General features: G+C 41.8%; 1 protein-coding gene across 2 annotated transcripts in view; it reads right to left on the bottom strand.

The window, feature by feature from the left end:
• Positions 1–19,402, bottom strand: part of ESR1 (estrogen receptor 1) — a 403,168-nt gene that overhangs the window by 8,472 nt on the left and 375,294 nt on the right. For both annotated transcript variants that reach the window (XM_040350882.1, XM_040350881.1), the window contains 2 exons: positions 13,142–13,275; positions 1,577–1,760 (listed from right to left, as the gene is read on the bottom strand). In XM_040350882.1, coding sequence (XP_040206816.1) covers positions 1,577–1,760; positions 13,142–13,275 — 318 coding nt within the window. The remainder of the gene's footprint in view (positions 1–1,576; positions 1,761–13,141; positions 13,276–19,402) is intronic.

Here is a 19,402-nt window from a genome sequence, read left to right as displayed (position 1 = left end):
GACGCATGGTGGCGATCCCATTGATCAGCCATTCAAATATGCAAATGAGGAAAATACGGCGATTCAGGAACGTAAGTGCGCCCGACGCAGGCTACGACTGGTGCGCGTAAGTTGTACGTCTGGCATAAAGTTAAGCCCCATAAAGGAGGTGTAACCCAGCAGCAGACATACAAAGGTCTGCACCAAGGAATACAAGCCGGCGTATTTTACGTAGTTTACATTGGACGTGAGTCTGGCTGGGCGTAGGATATAATCATGGCGTAGGCAGTGATCCGGCGTATCTTAGGCAGTTGTTCCGGCGTGGTTGTGAGCATGCGCAGGGGGATGCATCCACGGCACGACGCATGCGCAGTTCATTAAATGTACTTGTCTGGTGCTCGGACCATCATTTTCATGGGGTCACGCCTCATTTGCATGGGTTTGCATGGGTCAAGCCCACTTCCACCTACGCCGGCCTGCGCCTTTGAAATCTACGCCACACCAATGCAGCGTTGGGAGCAATAGCTTGCAATAGCTTGCTGAATGCAGTGCTTTTCTCTCTGCGCTGCGTCGGCATAGCGCACATGGGGATGCGTTGCAGCAATGTAATGTGCGCCGCTGTCTGTGAATCCGGGCCATAGTCTTTAACCTGCCTGGCGGTTCATGCTGCGATCAGTATCCCCGAGTCACGCTCGGGGTAGATATGCAGAGCCTGCAGCGTGCGCTGGCTTACCTTGTCCCTGGATCCAGCGATGCCACCGCGCTGTGTGAGAGAGCGGGACCTCGCTCGATTCACACAGCGTCCTTCTGTGCCGCGGATCTCCGTTCCTGCGACGTTACGACGCACGGGAGCGGAGATCGGCGCCAAATTCAAAAATGTAAACAAACACTATACATACAGTATACTTTAATCTTATAGATTACAGTACTGTATGTAAAAAATACACCCCCCCCCCCTTGTCCCTAGTGGTCTGCCCAGTGTCCTACATGTACTTTTATATAATAAAAACGGTTCTTTCTCCCTGCAAACTGTAGATTGTCCATAGCAACCAAAAGTGTCCCTTTATGTTAAAAATGGTTTTAGATCAGCTAGAAAACAGCGATAATAAATTATAATCACTTGCAGAATTGTGCGATAGCGATTTGTGGGGAAATTCGTCATAAAAAAAAAAAAAAAATAATGACAGCGACAATTTTGCAACTGAGAAAATTTCAGTGATTTTGATTTGATTACATTATTGAATAATTTTTATTAGAATTATATTATTATTTGTTATAATTATTTATAATTATTTATTATATTATAATTTATAATTTTGTTTTTAAAAAAAATGTCATATCCGGGATGCCTATTAGAATCTTGTTTGGTCAGATTTAAGTGAGTTATTCCTAAGAATTACAGGCCTACAGTATAAAACGCCAAATTTCCTTGCAAATAATTGTACCGCTTTTGGTACGTAATTCCAGACAGAATCATACTGCCAGGGAGGTTAAGATTATTAATCAAGGAATCTCTAATTATACTATATAGCTGAAAAAATATGTTTACTCAGCAATGTTATTTCCTTTTTAAAAAAATGATTAGATGGCTTCTTACCTCATATGTCTAATATGTGAAAGTATCAGAAGCAGTTGAGCCAGTCGTCTTTGCTGCTGTTGAAGGGATAGTCCAGTTTTAGCCATAAAATGCACCAATGTGTCTATGATCTTGTCCAAAATCAAATGAATTTGGTCTGTGTCTTCTAAAGATTCTAGGGTACTAGACAGAAAGGTATATACACCTGTGAGTATAAAAAGAAAGACAATTAAATGATAGTAAATATTAATTTTACACATTTCTAACATATGCAAATATGCAGTATATTGTGGAGTAAACAAACCAAATACAAAACATAAACATTCATTCCAAAATTCTTCCTATACAATCATACTTACTCTAAAAGACATTTTTGTCTGCATAATGCTAATAACACCTTCATAATTCCTGATAGATAATACAAAAGAACCTAAAAAAGTAAGGATAGATGCCTGTGCAAAAGTCACTTAAAGCGGGAGTTCACCCATAAAAAATGTTTTACCCTTATGCCGCGTACACACCATCACTTTATGTGATGAAAAAAAATTACGTTTTTAAAAACGTCACTTTAATTGACCGTGTGTGGGGGAAAACGTCGTTTTATGTCTTGTAAAAAACGACCAAAAAAAATTGAAGCATGCTTCAATTTTATGTGTCGTTTTTCAAAAGTGCACTTTTTACTTCACAGAAATTGACCGTGTGTAGCAAAAAAAGTCGTTTTCTAAGACGTTTTTTAATCCACGCATGCCCAGAAGCTACTTATGAAGCAAGCTTCAATGGTAAAACGTGGTGGAACGTAACCTCACTTTGCAAGAACATTGTGAGAAAAACGATGGTGTGTAGGCAACTTCGTCTTTGAAAATTGAAGTTTCAAAAACGTCATTTTTTACTTCACAGAAAGTGTCGTTTTTTTTCATCACATAAAGTGATGGTGTGTACGGGGCATTAGATTGATGCTCATTTTGTCTAGGGGAATCGGCTAGTTGTTTTAAAATCGAAGCTGTACTTACCGTTGTAGAGAGCGATCTTCTCCGCCGCTTCCGGGTATGGTCTTCGGGAGCGGGCGTTCCTATTTTGATTGACAGTCTTCTGACAGGCTTCAGACAGTCGCATCCATCGCGTCACGAGTAGCCGAAAGAAGCCGAACGTCAGTGCGGCTCTATACTGCGCACCGACGTTCGGCTACTTTCGGAAAATCGTGACGCGATGGATGCGACCGTCGGAAGCCTGTCGGAAGACTGTCAATCAAAATAGGAACGCCCAGTCCCGCAGCCCATACCCAGAAGTGGCGGAGAAGATCGCTGTCTACAACGGTAAGTACAGCTTCGATTTTAAAACAACTAGCCGATTCCCCTAGACAAAATGAGCATCAATCTAATGTTAAAAAATGTTAGTTCCGGGTGAACCTCCACTTTAACCCAATAAATCCTGACACTTTAAAAATGAATTGTGTCCCAAACTTTATGGCATGAATGCCTAAAATATTAAAATATGCATACTATGCATTCTGACATGCCCTTACCATGGGGTCAGGGATAAACACATTCACTTGTCCTGTAGACAAGTCAAGTGAATGTGTACTACCAGGGGCGGACTGACAACTCATGGGGCCCCTGGGCAATAGAAGATTATGGGGCCCCCGGGCTTACAGATGGCCACTAAGCCAAGAAGCAGTATAGAGGCGAGGCAGCTAAAATCTCGGGATTTTCACATCAAAAGCATGTCGGTTTTGGACATATCAGGGACAGATGTAAAAAAAAAACACAGATTTGTACATACTGTCCCTGGTTTTACTGAGCCTGGCAACCCTGATGGGGCCCCCTAGTGGTATGGGGCCCTCGGGCAGTGCCCGAGTGCATCAATGGTCAGTCCGCCCCTGTGTACTACCTTGCTATTGTAACAGTGCTTTTATGAGGAAAAGTAAAATCGGTGCTACAAGTTGTTATAGACAACATTAAGTCACTCAATGCACAACATATATTGTTCAGGAGGCATTACATTCCTCAATTCAATAGACAGATGTGGCACCAGATCTCTCGTTGTGCATGTGAGAGATGTGTTGCCGCATCATTAGAGCACCAAGGTCAAGAACCAGGAGAAGACAGCTGGCTCCCCATGGCATAAAAGAAAAGATGGCAGTGCTATAGTTATGCAATTCCTTGTATTTATCATGTCAGGGTGGCCTAAAGGGAGAGGCACAGGGATTGATATACTAAAGGTAAATAGGCAGTTTCCCCCTCCAAGTGCAGTTGCTCCAGAGCTTAGTAAATGAGATAAAGCTTCACTTTGCAAAGAGTACCCAATTACATACAAGGGAAATTAAATAAAAATGTTTTTGCTTGCACATGATTGGATGATGGAAGTCAGCAGAGCTTCTGCTCATTTACTAAGCTCTGGAGCAACTGCTCTTGCAGAGTGCACCTGCACTTCGCAAAAAGTGCAAATTCTATTTGCATTTAATAAATCAACCCTAGAGGTTCTTCATGCAGAGCTAGAAGGTGGCCAACAGGTTCTGCTTCACAACACAAAGCAGTGGTTGAACCACACCTTTAAGAGGCAGGACGCATCTGCCTTTTCTTCTGGCAGTGGGCATGCTATACTGCCAAAACATGTGCAGGAGGTTGTGGAGTGTCTAACAAAACCTTCCTCCTCCCAGGCAGAAGGCAGCACATTTTCATTAATTGTGAATGCACCCTACTCTATCACAACTATTTTTGCCATTGCCCCACAATCTGGCTAGGAGGAGTCAGCTGGATTATTTCAGCATATAAGTAATGAGTAACTTGCTGCAGGAGGATGCTTAAGATTTCATGTTATTGCATGTGTTGGAAGCATAGATGATGCGACATCTGTGGTCTCAAGCGATAGAGATGGAAGTTTGACAAGGGATTTGAGAGGCTTACCTTAATTTAAATCAAGCGGGAAAAGGGTTATCATGGTACCATGCTGAGTAGGGCCAAGAGTAGACATGAACCTCATTGTGAGTCTCCTAATCCCACCCCATTGCTTCTAGCAGCATCCTTGATCAGGCAGGTGTTTCTTCCCCAGCTGCTGCAGCAGAAGAAAAAATTGCACTCAATTAACCTCATGTTCAGTGTCTCAATGCCAGCTTGGCAAAATGTCTGGCTTCACAGCTATGTATTCCAATTCCAGCTCTACCCCATTATGCAACTGTGTAGCCTGTGCAGCACCACAGTGGAAATATTTTTGCCCAGAAGGCCATCCCTTCTCACTACCAGGATGTAGAAGTTAATGTCTCCTGGACCACACAGTCAGTGACCACAGACACATGGTCCACAAAGCATGGCAGTGTGAGTATGGACAGGGCTGTGCTATGTATGCAGTTCCTCTCTCGCCATGCACACATTAGCAGTGCCGCCAGTTCAATATTTATTCTACAGCAAGCCCCGCAGTGCGAGCTTTGCAAAGTGGTGTACCAGCCAGCACCGCCCCTGCACAGGCTAGCAGCAGAATTGTAAAAAGCAATGTACCAGTCAGCGCCGATTGGGGCCACCCCTCTCCACCTCCGCTTGGGACCGCCCCTCTCAACCTTCCACAGGATAGCAGCTTTTCACAGTGTACCAGCCGCCTGGGAACGCCCCTCTCCACCTCACACTTATCCAAGGAGTGCACCGATGCCTGACCCCAGTGGCTGCAGGACAGTGATATGTGAGTATATGACAGTCTGTTGTGATGTTCTGGAGGCATTTGGGGACTGAGCAAGAAGTTTGCTGGGAGTAAGGGGGGATTGAGAGAACATATGTGCTGGATTGGAGGGTAGGTTAATTGGAGGCATAAGTCTGAATCATCCCCCCACCAATCCATTATACATATGCCCCCAATTCTGCCCCCCCCAATCTATCATACCTACGACTCCAATTCTGCCCCCTCCCCTCATTCTATCATACCTATGCCTCCAATACCGCCCCCTCCCCCATTATATCAAACCTATGACTCCAATTCTGCCCCCTCCCCTCATTCTATCATACGTATGCCTCCAATACCGCCCCCTCCCCCATTCTATCATACCTATGACTCCATTTTTGCCCCCTCCCCTCATTCTATCATACCTATGCCTCCAATACTGCCCCCTCCCCCCATTCTATCATACCTATGTCTCCAATTATGCCCCTCCCCTCATTCTTCTTATACCTATGCCTCCAATACCGCCCCCTCCCCCCATTCTACCATACTTATACCTCCAATTCTGCCCCCTATCTATCATACCATATGATAGATTGGGGGGGGGTGGCATTGGAGGAATAGGTATGATAGGTTGAGGGGCAGAATTGGAGGCATAGGTATGATATAATGGGGGGGAGGGGTGGATTTTGAGGCTTAGGGATGATAAAATGGGGGGAGGGGCGGAATCAGAGGCATAGGTATGATAGAATGGGGGGAGGGGGTGCGGAATTGGAGGCATAGGTACGCTGGTGAGGGGAGGTTGGAAGACGAGGTGTGCTGGAGAGTCATTAAAAGCACAAAGGACGGGTTTGCTGGGGGGGGCATTGGAGGCAGAGACATACTGGGAACTGGAAGAGGGATTATAGGTATAGAGGTGTGCTAGGGGGAGAAGGAGACATAGGTGTGATGGAGAGGGGAGGTGTTGGAGGTAGAGGAGTACTGGGGGAGGTGTTGGAGGTAGAGGCGTACTGGGGGAGGCGTTGGAGGTAGAGGCATACTGGGGGAGGCGTTGAAGGTAGAGGCATACTGGGGGAGGAGCTGGAGGTAGAGGCATACTGAGGGAGGTGTTGGAGGTTGAGGCGTACTGGGGGAGGCATTTGAGGAAGAGGTGTACTGGGGGAGGCATTGAAGGAAGAGGCGTACTGGGGGAGGCGTTGGAGGTAGAGGCGTACTGGGGGAGGCGTTGGAGGAAGAGGTGTACTGGGGGAGGCATTGAAGGTAGAAGCGTACTGGGGGAGGCGCTGGAGGTAGAGGCTTACTGGAAGAGGCCTTGGAGGTAGAGGCGTACTGGGGGAGGTGCTGGAGGTAGAGGTGTACTGGTTGTTGTTATTTATTTTAGAAAATTCTGAATAAAACAGTTAACAGTGTTATTTCATGAGATAATTTACAAGGGCGTGTTTTAGGGCGGGGCAAGGTAGGGTTTGGGTGGGGCAACAGGTGGCGAGTAACTCTTAAGGCCTGGCTAGTAGCTCAGGACTTGAGTATTTTTTATAAAACATGCTTTGTTTCTCCCTCTCCAAATGCAGCCTAGCAAAACTACTTACACAAGGTGCAGCAAGCCTGCAAAATATTTTGATTTGTGGTCTCTGAAATAATATGCTCTAATTTTTATTTCATGAAAAACCTGCCTCATCTCTTTCTTACATTTCAGCCTAGCCAAGCTATACTCTCCAGCCACTGTGCTATGGCTATTGTCTCTGAAATATGCTACTGTCATTTTTATTTCAACGCAAAAACTCCCTCATCTTTGAATGGTAAGGTTTTGGTTTTGAAGTGTTTTTCTGCACTCTATTTTGACATTTACAGCAATTAAACTTTTAAGACAATACAGCATGGTACTGCAACAAAGGGTACCATAAGCTATGAAACAGTTTTTCCTCTGTATGTAATTAGTAAGAAAATTAGGGCTCTTTCACATGGGGCAGATCAGTGATGATCCGCCCTGTGAACCTCCGCTTGCTCAGCGGGGATCAACGGAGCATGACAGGGCGGTCCCCGTCTTTTCTCCATTCTCTTCTCTATGGGAGGATCGGATGAACATGAACCGTCTGTTCACCCAATCCGGTCCGCAGACGGATGGAAAAATAGGGTTTTCCTCCGTTTGCAGAATCGGAGGATTACAGAACCGGGTGAGATCGGGTGTCAGCGGATGTTCACCCGCAATCTCAAAGGGACCAATGTATGTTCCTTATTCATCCGTACACGGATGGATGAAAAAGCGGACATACGCTCCGCCGTGTGAAAGAGCCCTAAGGGCTTTAGCTTTAGTTATTTATTTTGAAGACTAAACTTTTCTATAGCTTTGAGATATGTTGTGGCTGTTATTTTTATCACTCAATTCTGACCTATTACTGATAAATTAAAAAAAATATATAGATGTAGCCAAAACTACTTGACAACTCATTTATTTTCACATGAAAATTAATCATATTGAAGTGCTGCTGCTGTGTTTACATTACACTAAATTAATAATTTGAAAGATCAATTACAGGTATCAATTATGTGTATATATTGTTCCATAATACAACTAAAAGCTATTTCCCTAGCGTGTATTAGAAAGAAATGGTGTTTTTGTCATGTGGCCCTTGAAGTTGCATAAAAAAAGGATCCACTCCCTGTCGAGTGGTATTTTTTAAACATTTTTGGATTAGTACATTTTCTCTCATGTGGTGCCCAGCTCCATATGCCCTTCATTTGACAATCACTTGTCTATTATCCTTGAAAATGCCCACAATTTATTTTCAGGACATGTCCCTATTGACTTTAATGAGTTTTGGATTAAAGTGGTTCCAAAGTGAGTAGGTTTTTTACCTTAAAGGATAAGTTCACCCTTAAAAATAAATAAATAAATGCACATTTTTTGCAGGTAAAAAAAAGTGCATTTACTTATTTATTTGCAGGAGCCTGAAAAGTGGGTGAAAGGCATGGTTCCTGTCAGTGTAAGCTGTGTACATGTACCTCGTATGAGTAGGCAGTTGCACAATGACAGGAAGAATCAATGAACTACCTAGAGCTCTCAACAGTGCCCTGGTAGTTTATTGAGAACTATAAGCTGTCAGCCACAAAGGCTGTCGGTACTTGTAGTTGACTCATCCACAGAACTCTCTGAAGGAATGATGTGGCCATATGAGCAAAGCCCTACAGGACTGTGCTCTTTTCAAATAGTAAGAGTGGGTACTGGGGAAAATCCCTGTACAGCGGTCACAGGATGGGGGGGATTGGGAAGCAGCTGCAAGAGCGGGAACATGTTATGTGCTCTACCCTTATAATAGATGGAACACATAACATGTTCCCAAAGGTGGAGGTAAAGTAAATAAACCTTACACTGTCTGTGCTTTCCCCATTCTCCCTAAACACTCACCTGACTCCACTCTTGACTGTGCTCTCTTCCTGCATTCATGGGTTTTATTGAGAACAATGGGATCCACTGGCTCCTTCCTCATGAAAATTATGTTAAAAAGGGGTTGCCTTGACAACGCATTTCGCGCTCTATGCGCTTTTTCAAAAGTCTTTTGATTTATCGCATAGAGCGCGAAACGCATTGTCATGGTAACCCCTTTTAAAATAATTTTCATTGCACATATGATTTGGTCCATGAGAAATTTTTATAGCAATTCATTTTTTTGACTGCAAGTCATCCTAAGAGCTTTTGGGATCCTTTTCGTGCATTTCCACCTTTCCCCACTAGAGGGCAGCAGCGTATTGACATTTTCAGTTGAACAGTGTATTACATGGAACATTCTTTTCACAACACTGCTTGTGTCTACAGATGGCTGTCAGCGTCGCATGAGAGTGATGTCATCGGCTCACAGGGACAGAGGAGTGTGTGCTTTTCTCGGCTAAGCTGAGTTAAGCTGCATTCACACCTGAGCGTTTTGTCGTCTGAAGACGCTCAAAAACGCTAGAGGGGAAAAAATACATTATTCCCTATGGAGATGGTTCACATCTCCACTCCAAAACGCTTGATGCCGAACGCCTGAAGCTCAAACAAGTTCCGGACCCTTTTTTGTCGCGCATCGGGCGGTTTGGTTGTTTTTGAGCGTTTCCATTTCCCATAGAAAGTAATGGAAACGCTCGATTCAAGCGACTAGCGCAACAACGAGCGTTTGCTACGGGCGTTTCGTCGCTTTATTCAATAGAACATTTCACCCAGGCAGAAGATTAAAAAAATCGACCAACATAGCAACAAGTGATGAAAAGATGATAATTTATCCTATTGGCTAAAATAAAAAACATTTAAGTACAAAAATGTTGGACGATGCTGTATGCAAACGAACAAATAAGCATGAATACGCGCGACATAACGCCAGAAAAAAACGCCGCAAAAAACGACCGAATGACCAACGCTCAGGTGTGAATGCAGCCTTACTGTTCTGGCCAACGTCGTTTATGCTGGAGGGCCCCCCCCCCCATTCTCGATTGTTTTGCTGGCTTGTACACTGGAATCAGCTTAAGGTAGTGTGAACATACCCCTTTCCACCATATGAGCCTTTGAGCCTTGCATCAGGAACTTTAACCCCCTTGTTTGCTGTATGGAGTGTGGACTTCCACACTGTCTATTGTGAACTGCTAGCTACTCATGATTCCTCATAGATAACTTTTATTTTTGTTTATATTGGATTGGAAACATCCCATTGCAATATGTTATATGACATGGACTTCCTTTATTTTATTAAACTACTTGTTTGAGTTCATGAGCGCTGGTTCTAGTGTTTAGTTTGTGTGCAGTTGGTACTTCCGGGTACGATTTTACCTTGCTGCTCTGGACTCGTATATTCGCTTCTGAGATGTTTTGTTACCTCCTGATTTTTTATATATAATTTTTATTAGTATTATTATCATTCACCGATTTGAGCGCTAGTGTTTTTGTGTTTTTTGGTGTCATAAATGATCACATGTGCAGCATGTGTGGTACATACATCTGACAGACCAATGCATGTCAGACATCGTACTAGTTAGTTTGGTAGCCATCATCCGCATATGCTTTTAATTTCTAAATATGTGTTCAAGCTCTAAACATAATACGTAAAAAAGTAAAATATGTAAAATTCGGTCCAATTCTTCAATGTGCTGCCATCCTGACTGCATTACAGTAATAAATAACAAGGGTTTAATTGGACTTTAATATAAAAATGTGCATTAAACAGGCCAACAGTGAAATATGTCTTCATTCTGTTAACAATACTTTTTATGTTTCTGCTGTTCACAAACATAATAAAAATGATTATTATTCTTATCTAAGTGTAGTTACAGACTATAAATCATGAATTAACACCTATAACATAAAGCATATTTTAATGGACTCTAATTGTGGCTGCACTATAAACAAAATACATAATTTTGTTAATGTCAAATTTCAGCTATTGTAACAAAACATGAAATGGCGTCATATCAAAGAATAAACTGCTAACATAAATTAATAAGGAAGTTCTATTATACTTATTGGTTAACGATTATTGTTTAGAAATACTTGGCATACAAAAAATCTGTCAAGAAAGTAAAAAAAAAACGTTTAAAAATAAGAGTTATGGCGTCTCTGTGTTATGCCCAGTGCGAGTAATGCTTTTGGAGCAAACTATTTATAAATGATCCCAAAAACGAAAGCCTCAGATTAAAAAATGCCGACATTTGGCACCTTCATCCTCAAAGCAATCTGTAGTGAAATAGGGCAACCTTGATCTTCTTTGCCAAGGCTCATTTTATAAAGTTAATGCTAGATTATATGTAAGAAAGCTTGTCAGCTTAGGGTGAGGTTGGTCAAAAGGAACCAAAATGCTTTCCATGAAAACAATGGAAAGTACAGTAAACATGGGGAGGCTATTGCTAACTACTTGTCCTATAAATGTTTGCTGCTTGACTCTTATACTGATCACAAAGATGTAAAATCATCAGCACTCCAAATAGATTGTGAAGACAGCTTCAGACAAAGCACAAGAAATGTATGTTTTGGGGCCTTGAAGCATCAGTTTCATATGCCTTACGTGATGCAGTCTTTGCATCTTTGTATTCTCTTCTGGCACTGCACCATCTTTGGCATTCACGCTGGGCACCAATCATTACAAGGTGGAGTACTGTGAGGAGTGCAGCTTCTGTTTGGACCGTATAGAGTTATGCTGATCAGACATTAAACCACTGACTTGAAACTCACAGATAAGAACATCTGATCTGAATACCGTACTTGCTCTAAGTTTGTATCTTAGAAAGTATTGAGGTCAATGGCTCTGAATATCAAACAGCAAACTAACATTTTTAGAGAAGGTCAGAAGAAAATAGTATTCAAATGTCAACAACAAATAAAAAAACAAGGGATGTATTCCTCATTTTAGGATAGCGAGTAGTTATGCAAGTCATTTCTAAATGTTCATGTATTTAAAGTGGAATCCTTCCATAAAACAGTTTAATTTCCGACATGTGACGGAAATGTAACACTCCAGTTGGTTGTGCTTTCAACCAAACTGTCAAACCATCCAATGACTGGTGTCATAACTGATCACATGTGCAGCATCATGGCAATTGTAGATTAAACAGAGGCAAAGATGGCAGCTTACTTGGCTGAAAACGATAGGCGGGTTTACTAATGGCGCGTACACATGACCGTTTTTTCCAACGAAATAAACTCTGATGGGTTTTTCCGATGGAATTCCGCTCAAGCTGCCTTGCATACACACGAACGCACCAAATTCCAACCGCCAAAAACGCGGTGATGTACAACACTACGACGAGCCTAGAAAAATGAAGTTCAATGCTTCCGAGCATGCATCAAATTGTTTCCGAGCATACTTGTTTCTTTCTCCGTCAGAATTCCATACAGACGAACGGAATTTCCAATAGAAATTTTTTTCCGTCTGAAAAAAAGAGAACATGTTCTCTTTCTAAGTCCGTTGAAATTTCCGACGGAAAAAGTCCGATGGGGCATACACACGGTCGGATTATCCAATGAAAAATATCCGTCTGACTTTTTTCATCGGAAATTCCGACAGTGTGTATGTGGCCTTACACTTTTAGGCCTCGTACACACGACCGAGGAACACGTCGGAAAAGACACATCGTTTTCCTCGACGAGTTCCTTGTTAGGCTTGTCGAGAAACTCGACAAGCTTTCTTTGCGTACACACGGTCAAGACCAAATCTCCTCGTTCTCAAACGCGGTGACGTACAACACATACGACGGCAGGGGAAGTTCGATTCCACTGGCACAACCCTTGGGGCTGCTTTTGCTAATCTCATGTTACTGCGTGTTAAGTAAAAGTTTGGCAGGAGACGATTTGCACTTTTCAGTCTGTTACAGCGTGTCAAATGTGCTATCTTCATTGTAAACGCTACTTTTACCGAAGGTGCGCTCCCGTCTCATACTTTATTCTGAGCATGCATGGGTTTCTAAGCATACACACGAACGTGTTTCTCGTTGAAAACCAGTCCGACGAGGAACACGACGAGGAAATTGAGACTCCCGTCGAGGAAAAAGAGAACTTGTTCTCTTTTTTCCTTGTTGAGTTCCTCAACAGTTTTCTCGATGAAAAGCATACACACGACCGTTTTCCTCTGCAAAAAAGCTCTGCCACCAAGTTTCTTGATGGATTCTGTCGAGGAAAACGGTCGTGTGTACGAGGCCTAAATGTGAATCCAGAACAACTTGTGCACAGCTCGGATACAGACTAAATTTAGAGTCATTTATTTCAGCCTACATACAGTTGGTATGAGAATTTTTTCACACATAAATGCAAGGTATGGAGTTTGGGGGGACCCAACTAGATTACAAAGTAAACTTAGGTTGAAGTGGAAGCACAACATCTAATCTGAACACACAAAAGGCTGACACAAGGGATGCTATACGACCAACTGAAACAATAACTGAGGAGTGTAGAAAATTTGGGGTGATCTATAATGACATTTACATACTTACCAGAATTGAGAAGAATGATAGATTTCAAACAGATAAACTCCTCCCCACAGAGCCTCATCATTCGGAAACGTGTAGCTGTAGTGACCAGCATATCAAAAATCTCAACCAAGCCTTCCACACAACGCCCCTGGTTCCTGCATAAAAGTATAATCAGAAACTAAATTTGTGCTGGACATATATATATATTTCTTCCAACCTGTGTTACCTACAAAACTAGGTACTAAGTTGTATGTGGTCATACATATGGTGTCGAATTTAGATACATATGTTGCATCTATGTATATCACAAACAGTGACACTCTGTACAATATTAGGGAGGCCTTCACAATATACCCTATATTCCTATAATTATTGACCTATAACAAGCTATAACAGCCTTTTGTACCACGTAGCTGGAACTTTTTATGTATACATTTAATATTGTGTGTTTTTGTGAAACAATGAAAATCGCTTGTCTACAAAACTATATTTATGTGACTTACACTAAAAACTTTTACATAATTGATTGATGTATTGAGCATTAAGTGAAATTACACTTATTACACTTACACTTAGAATAAAATTATTCTGAAAGACTCCTTCTCAACATTGCAGTGTGGTGCGTTGTGTTACTGCACACACATAAAAAAGGGGTATGCCATGCATTATTGTATATTGTACTAAGGCAGTTCATTCATTAGCTGCTAGTGGACCCACCCACCAAAGCTGCACCTGAGGTTTTTCTCTGATGCACCACAATGCAAAACACATGTGTTACAACCTGTTGTGGTGCACTGCAATGCAGGTCAGATGCCTTAGTACATTGGGCGCCATCCAAAATGAAATGAGCTGCAATACACTGACATGTGCGTGCTGTGGAAAGTCTTCTTATCACAATGTTAAGGTGTAAAGTCAGCCTAGCAGCTCATTCACACTTGTTGCATAAACCTTTAATGTGTGTGTGCCATGACTTGTGATAATGTGTTTTGCCAATTATTAACAATAAAAAGAAAATGTGCCTAAATGTGCATAACTGCCAGATTAGGTGCACTAGTGCAAGGGTGTGTGCAAGTGCTTTTATGTGTTTTTTTTTATTTTACAATTTTTTTGTTTCATTTTTTTAAATGTAACTTAATTACTGTCACCAAAAGACACTCCCCGATGACAGTATACACAGGGGTGACATGTTCTCTCCACAGAGACATCAGGGGTCTAAATAGACCTGTATTCTGGAGAACTTAATCGGGGGCACAGTTTCCCTGATCTCCTTCATACCCAGTTTCCAACACTATACTGAGCATTAAGAGAAAATAGATTGGATGCCTGAATGAACCGTTAATTATTCATAATAGAAAATGTATTAACTTGTCTCTCACTCTTTATTCTCCCTTTTCTATACTGAGCATGAACCTGGGATTGCTCAGAATTGTGCAGTCCTTGGTTCATTTAAAGTTGCAAGAAGAGGGGGTGGGACACGTTCCTCCATCTTCCCCACTTGTCATATTTGGTAAACAAGATGGACACTGGTCTGATCTTCAGCATTTATAAATCAGTGGTAGCAGTGGTAGGAAGGAGGAGGACCTTCTCTACATTGGAAAGATTATTGGGGTGGCTTGAAAGCTGCTCTAATCACTTCTACACACTGAACAGAGCTGGCAGAGTACATTTAAACAATCTCATTGTCTTAATAGGAGGCAACAATCCCTTTTTAACCCTTATGACTGCCATGATGGGTGGTATGCATCTTTGGCGGACAAGGGGTTAGGTGAAAACTATATTGAGTGAAATTATATATATATATATATATATATATATATATATATATATATATATATATATATATATATATATATATATATATTGCAATTCATTGATATGCTGTTATAATGTAATTTTTTTTTTTTTTTTTGATACTTTATATAATTCCTCCTGAAGAAGTGGGTACTGTCACGAAACATGTAGAGGATATACAGAACATCAATAATTCATATATTCTTCCTTCCTAGCATATGTCTGAGGATATCGTGGTAACATCTAGAACTATTTGTATATTTCATGATCTGATGATGTTTTATTATAATCAGTTGCTGTTTTATCCAAATTGTGGATCCATTTGGATGTCCTTTTTTTTCAAATACATTTTTTTTAAACATACCAGCAGGTAAATATACAAAAAGTCAACACTGTAACACAGGCACTTTAGCATTACATTAGTACAGCCAGTGTATCGCAGAAAACATTAAACCAATAGACAAACAACTGGGGGATCCCCACTAACTCCACATGAGGTCTGCAAGCTGTGAAGCAGGGTCTCCCAGCAACTTATAGATATATCCAGAAAGAGAAGAGAAGGAACAAACAGTAAAAAAAATTGATAGGAAAAATGATTAGGGGAAGGGAGAGTGCAAATGGGAGAAGAGAAAAAAGAGGGGGGGTAGGGTAGGGAAGCTCGACCGTCGGCTCAGGGCGGATCCTCCCGCCAGTGCCACTCCTTCCAGACCTTATCATGCATATCCAGTCTGTCATTTTTTCCATCAGATCAATGTCTTTTATTCTAGTATACAGGTCTGCTTGGGAGGGTGGGGACTGGCGCTTCCAGTGCAGGGCAATCAGACACCTCGCAGCTGTCAGAACATGCCTAAGCAGTGTTTTAGAACATTTGGGGATTTGCAAAGATGAGACCCCCAAGAGGAATGATTTTGGGGTCCTAGGGACCTGCACCCCTAACAGCCGGGTTAAAAAAAGCTGTGTCTCTGTCCAAAAAGGCACAATCTTGGGGCAGGTTCAGTATATATGGTACAGAGTCCCCCTGTCCCCCTGACAGCGCCAGCACCTGTCCGAGCTGGAGGGATAGATGACATGGAGGACATCTGGTGTCAGGTACCAAAAGTATAGAATTTTATAAGAGTTCTCCATATAGAGCATGCTAAAAGAGCTTTTGGCTGCTTGGGACCAGATCGTCTGCCAGGTCTCCTCCGGGATCTCCTCTCCCAGTGCCTTTTCCCAATGAAGCATATAGATATGCTTACCCTGAGTAGAGAAGGAGTAGGAGTTGAGCAGCCGATATATGTCCGAAATCAGACCTCGGAGCGCTGATCCCTCCAGTACAAGTATCTCAAAGGGGGTCGGCGCTGAAAATTGGACGTTTGGGGCAAAAGACTGGGCATAATGTCGTATTTGCAGGTACCCATAAAACACCTCATGAGGCACATCAATTTTTTTTTGGAGTGCAGAGAATGAGAGCATCTTGCGTGATACTGGGTCCACCAAGTGGCCAAAGTGAAACAGGTACAGTGTTGCCCAAGGCAAAGACATCTAGTGGGTGAGCCCGGCAGGCATTCTGGGGTTATATAGGAAGGAGGTCAGAAGAGAATGCTCAGAGCCCAGGCCATGTGCCTGAGACATAGATGTCCTTCTACTATCTTTGTATAAATACAATATTTTTTTAATATTTCAACTGTTTAATATTTGGGTACTGGTATAGTCCATTAACTTTTCCACTGGGGGGCTCGCAGGGGTCACTTCTAGTATCTATTTATGTACCAATGTTAGAATGATGGTACCCCCACAACTTTCAAACCATTTGTATGGATAGAAGCTTATATCTCTTTCTATCAAGTGAAATATGTGAAATAAAAATGCTTTTTTGCCTGATGTCTTGTTAAAAAAGCCTGATGTTTTAAATGGTAGCTGAACAAAAAGAGCAGATCACTAAGCAGATCACTCATCGTTTATGAAACTGCTCATGAAAGTTTGAACCATAAATACGGAGTTAGAAAAATGAAGCAGTGTCTGCTGTACTGTCTCTTTGCTGCTCTGGCAATTGCCATGTATTAAAAACATATGGTAAAAATACAGGTATAAAAAAAGTTTAAAATGTACAAACTAAAAAGAAAAACTGAAGTAAAACTGACCCATGATCTTTATAGATTCCCATCAACATAAAACACCATTAAATGAATGATTATCATAGAGGTCTAAGGCAATGAGTGAAGTTTTAGAAAAAAGGTTTGTGTGAAGTTCCAAATTGTAGGCTCTGAATACAGTGCATGAAAAGCCAAAACTTGTTTTGGATAGAGGGATGGGGGATACATGGGTTTCTCCAATACAAAAAACGTTTACATTAAAACAAGATTCAATTACAATATACATTATTCCCACTAATTATTCAATCTACCGAATCTTGATGTATATATGTTACTTTATCATTAAAATAATATACCCTTCATCATTAATCTACATTTGCTACTATTATCTCCCATATCCATTCATCCTAACATCCATCCACCCCCCCCCAAAAAAAAAAAAAAATATATATAAAAAAAAAACTCATCCCATCTCCCCCCTTACTTCTCCACCTTCTCCCATATCCATTCATCTTAACATCCATTCACCCCCCCCCCAAAATAAATAAATATGAATATATATATATATATAAAAACCCCCCTCATCCCGTCTCCCCCTTACTTCTCTACCTTTCTCTACTTCATTTACCTTTCCCCTTCGTATTTCTCCTTATTTTCCATATATATTCTTTCATTCCTTCCGAGAGCCGAAGTTCGTCCCATTTTTGCCATATTTCTGGCATTTGACTATTTATATATCCTTCTTCTCTTATCTGTCTTTCCATATATTGTATTTCGTTCATTTCACATATCCATTCTACTATATTTGGGCTTTTATTTTCTCTCCAGTTGTGAGCTATTATTGTTCTAGCTGCCGTTGCAATATGATGAAAAATATATTTCTTGATACTCTTTATTGAGTCTGGAATTAAAGATAGCAAGGAAATTTCTATGTTTGGATTCCTCTCTACTCCCGACACTTTCCAATATATCTTGTGAACTTTTTCCCAGAAATTTCTCACCAAATGACAACTATACCAAATGTGGTGCGTAGTGTTTGCATCTCAAACAAATATCTGATTGTCCATTTTTTATTTTATTTAACGCTTTCTTGGTACTTAGTCGCTAAAGAAGTTTTATGAATTGTTGAAAATATGTTCTCCCATTCTATCTCTGATATTGATCTTCCTGTTTCCTTTTCCCATTTTTTTGATTCCTGTTAATTCTCTGAGGGGTCCAGTTGGGAGTAGTAAACCGTATATCTTGGATCATTTTTTAGTAGTTTTTTGTTCATCTATTAAGATTTGTTCAAATTTCGTTTTTGGTCTATTTATTGAAGATATTACTATATTTGTTACAATGTATGTTATTAACCACTTGCCGCCCGCCATATAGCAAAATGACTGGACGTCATATGACGTCTTCAGAATATTGAGCCACTGCTTGCCCCCGGGGGCGCGCATCGCAGCGATCGTTGTTGCAGGGTGTCAGTCTGACACCCCGCAACACTGATCCAGGTAAAGAGTCTCTGACAGAGACTCTTTACCACGTGATCAACAGTGTCCAATCACGGCTGATCACGATGTAAACAGGAAAAGTCGGTGATCGGCGTTTCCTCACTCGCGTCTCTTAGAGGGGGTTTGTGCTGATCGATTATCAGCTCAGCCCCCCCGAGGATGCCCACACTGGACCACCAGGGATGCCACCAGACCACCAGGGATGCCCACCACAGGTATGCCACCCTAGACCACCAGGGATGCCAATCAGAAATGAATAATGGATGCCAAATGGATGCCAATCAGTGCCCACAATGAATGTCAATCAGTGCCCACAATGGGCATCACTTATTGGCAGGCATTATTGTTTGGCACTGATTGGCATCCATTGGTACAACACATTACAGTACATCAGTGCCACCTATCAGTGCCCATCCATGCCCATCCGTGTCACCTATCAGTGACCATCCATGCCCATCTGTGCTACCTATCAGTGCCCATCCATGCCGCCTAGCAGTGCCAATCCATGCCGCCTATCAGTGCCTATCCGTGCCGCCTATCAGTGCCCATCCGTGTTGCCTATCTGTGCCCATCCGTGTCACCTATGCGTGCCCATCCGTGCCGCCTATCAGTACTCATCCGTGCCGCCTATCAGTGCCCATCCGTGCTGCATATCAGTGCCACCTATCAGTGCCCATCAGTGTCGCATATAAGTGCCCATCATCAGTGCCCATCAATGCCACCTCATCAGTGCCACCTCATTGGTGCCACCTCATCGGTGCCCATCAGTGCCGCCTTATCAGTGCCCGTCAGTGCAGAACCATCAGTGCCCATCAGTGAAGGATAAAATTTATTTATTTACAATGTTTTGTAACTGAAACAAAAAAAAACGTTTCTTTTTTTTCTAAATTTTCGGTCATTTTTATTTATTTTTAGCAGAA

The sequence above is a fragment of the Rana temporaria genome, chromosome 4, assembly GCF_905171775.1.
Source record: "Rana temporaria chromosome 4, aRanTem1.1, whole genome shotgun sequence".
Lineage (NCBI taxonomy): Eukaryota > Metazoa > Chordata > Amphibia > Anura > Ranidae > Rana > Rana temporaria.
Note: the sequence above shows the minus strand (reverse complement) of the source record. Positions and strands in the feature narration are given on the sequence as shown.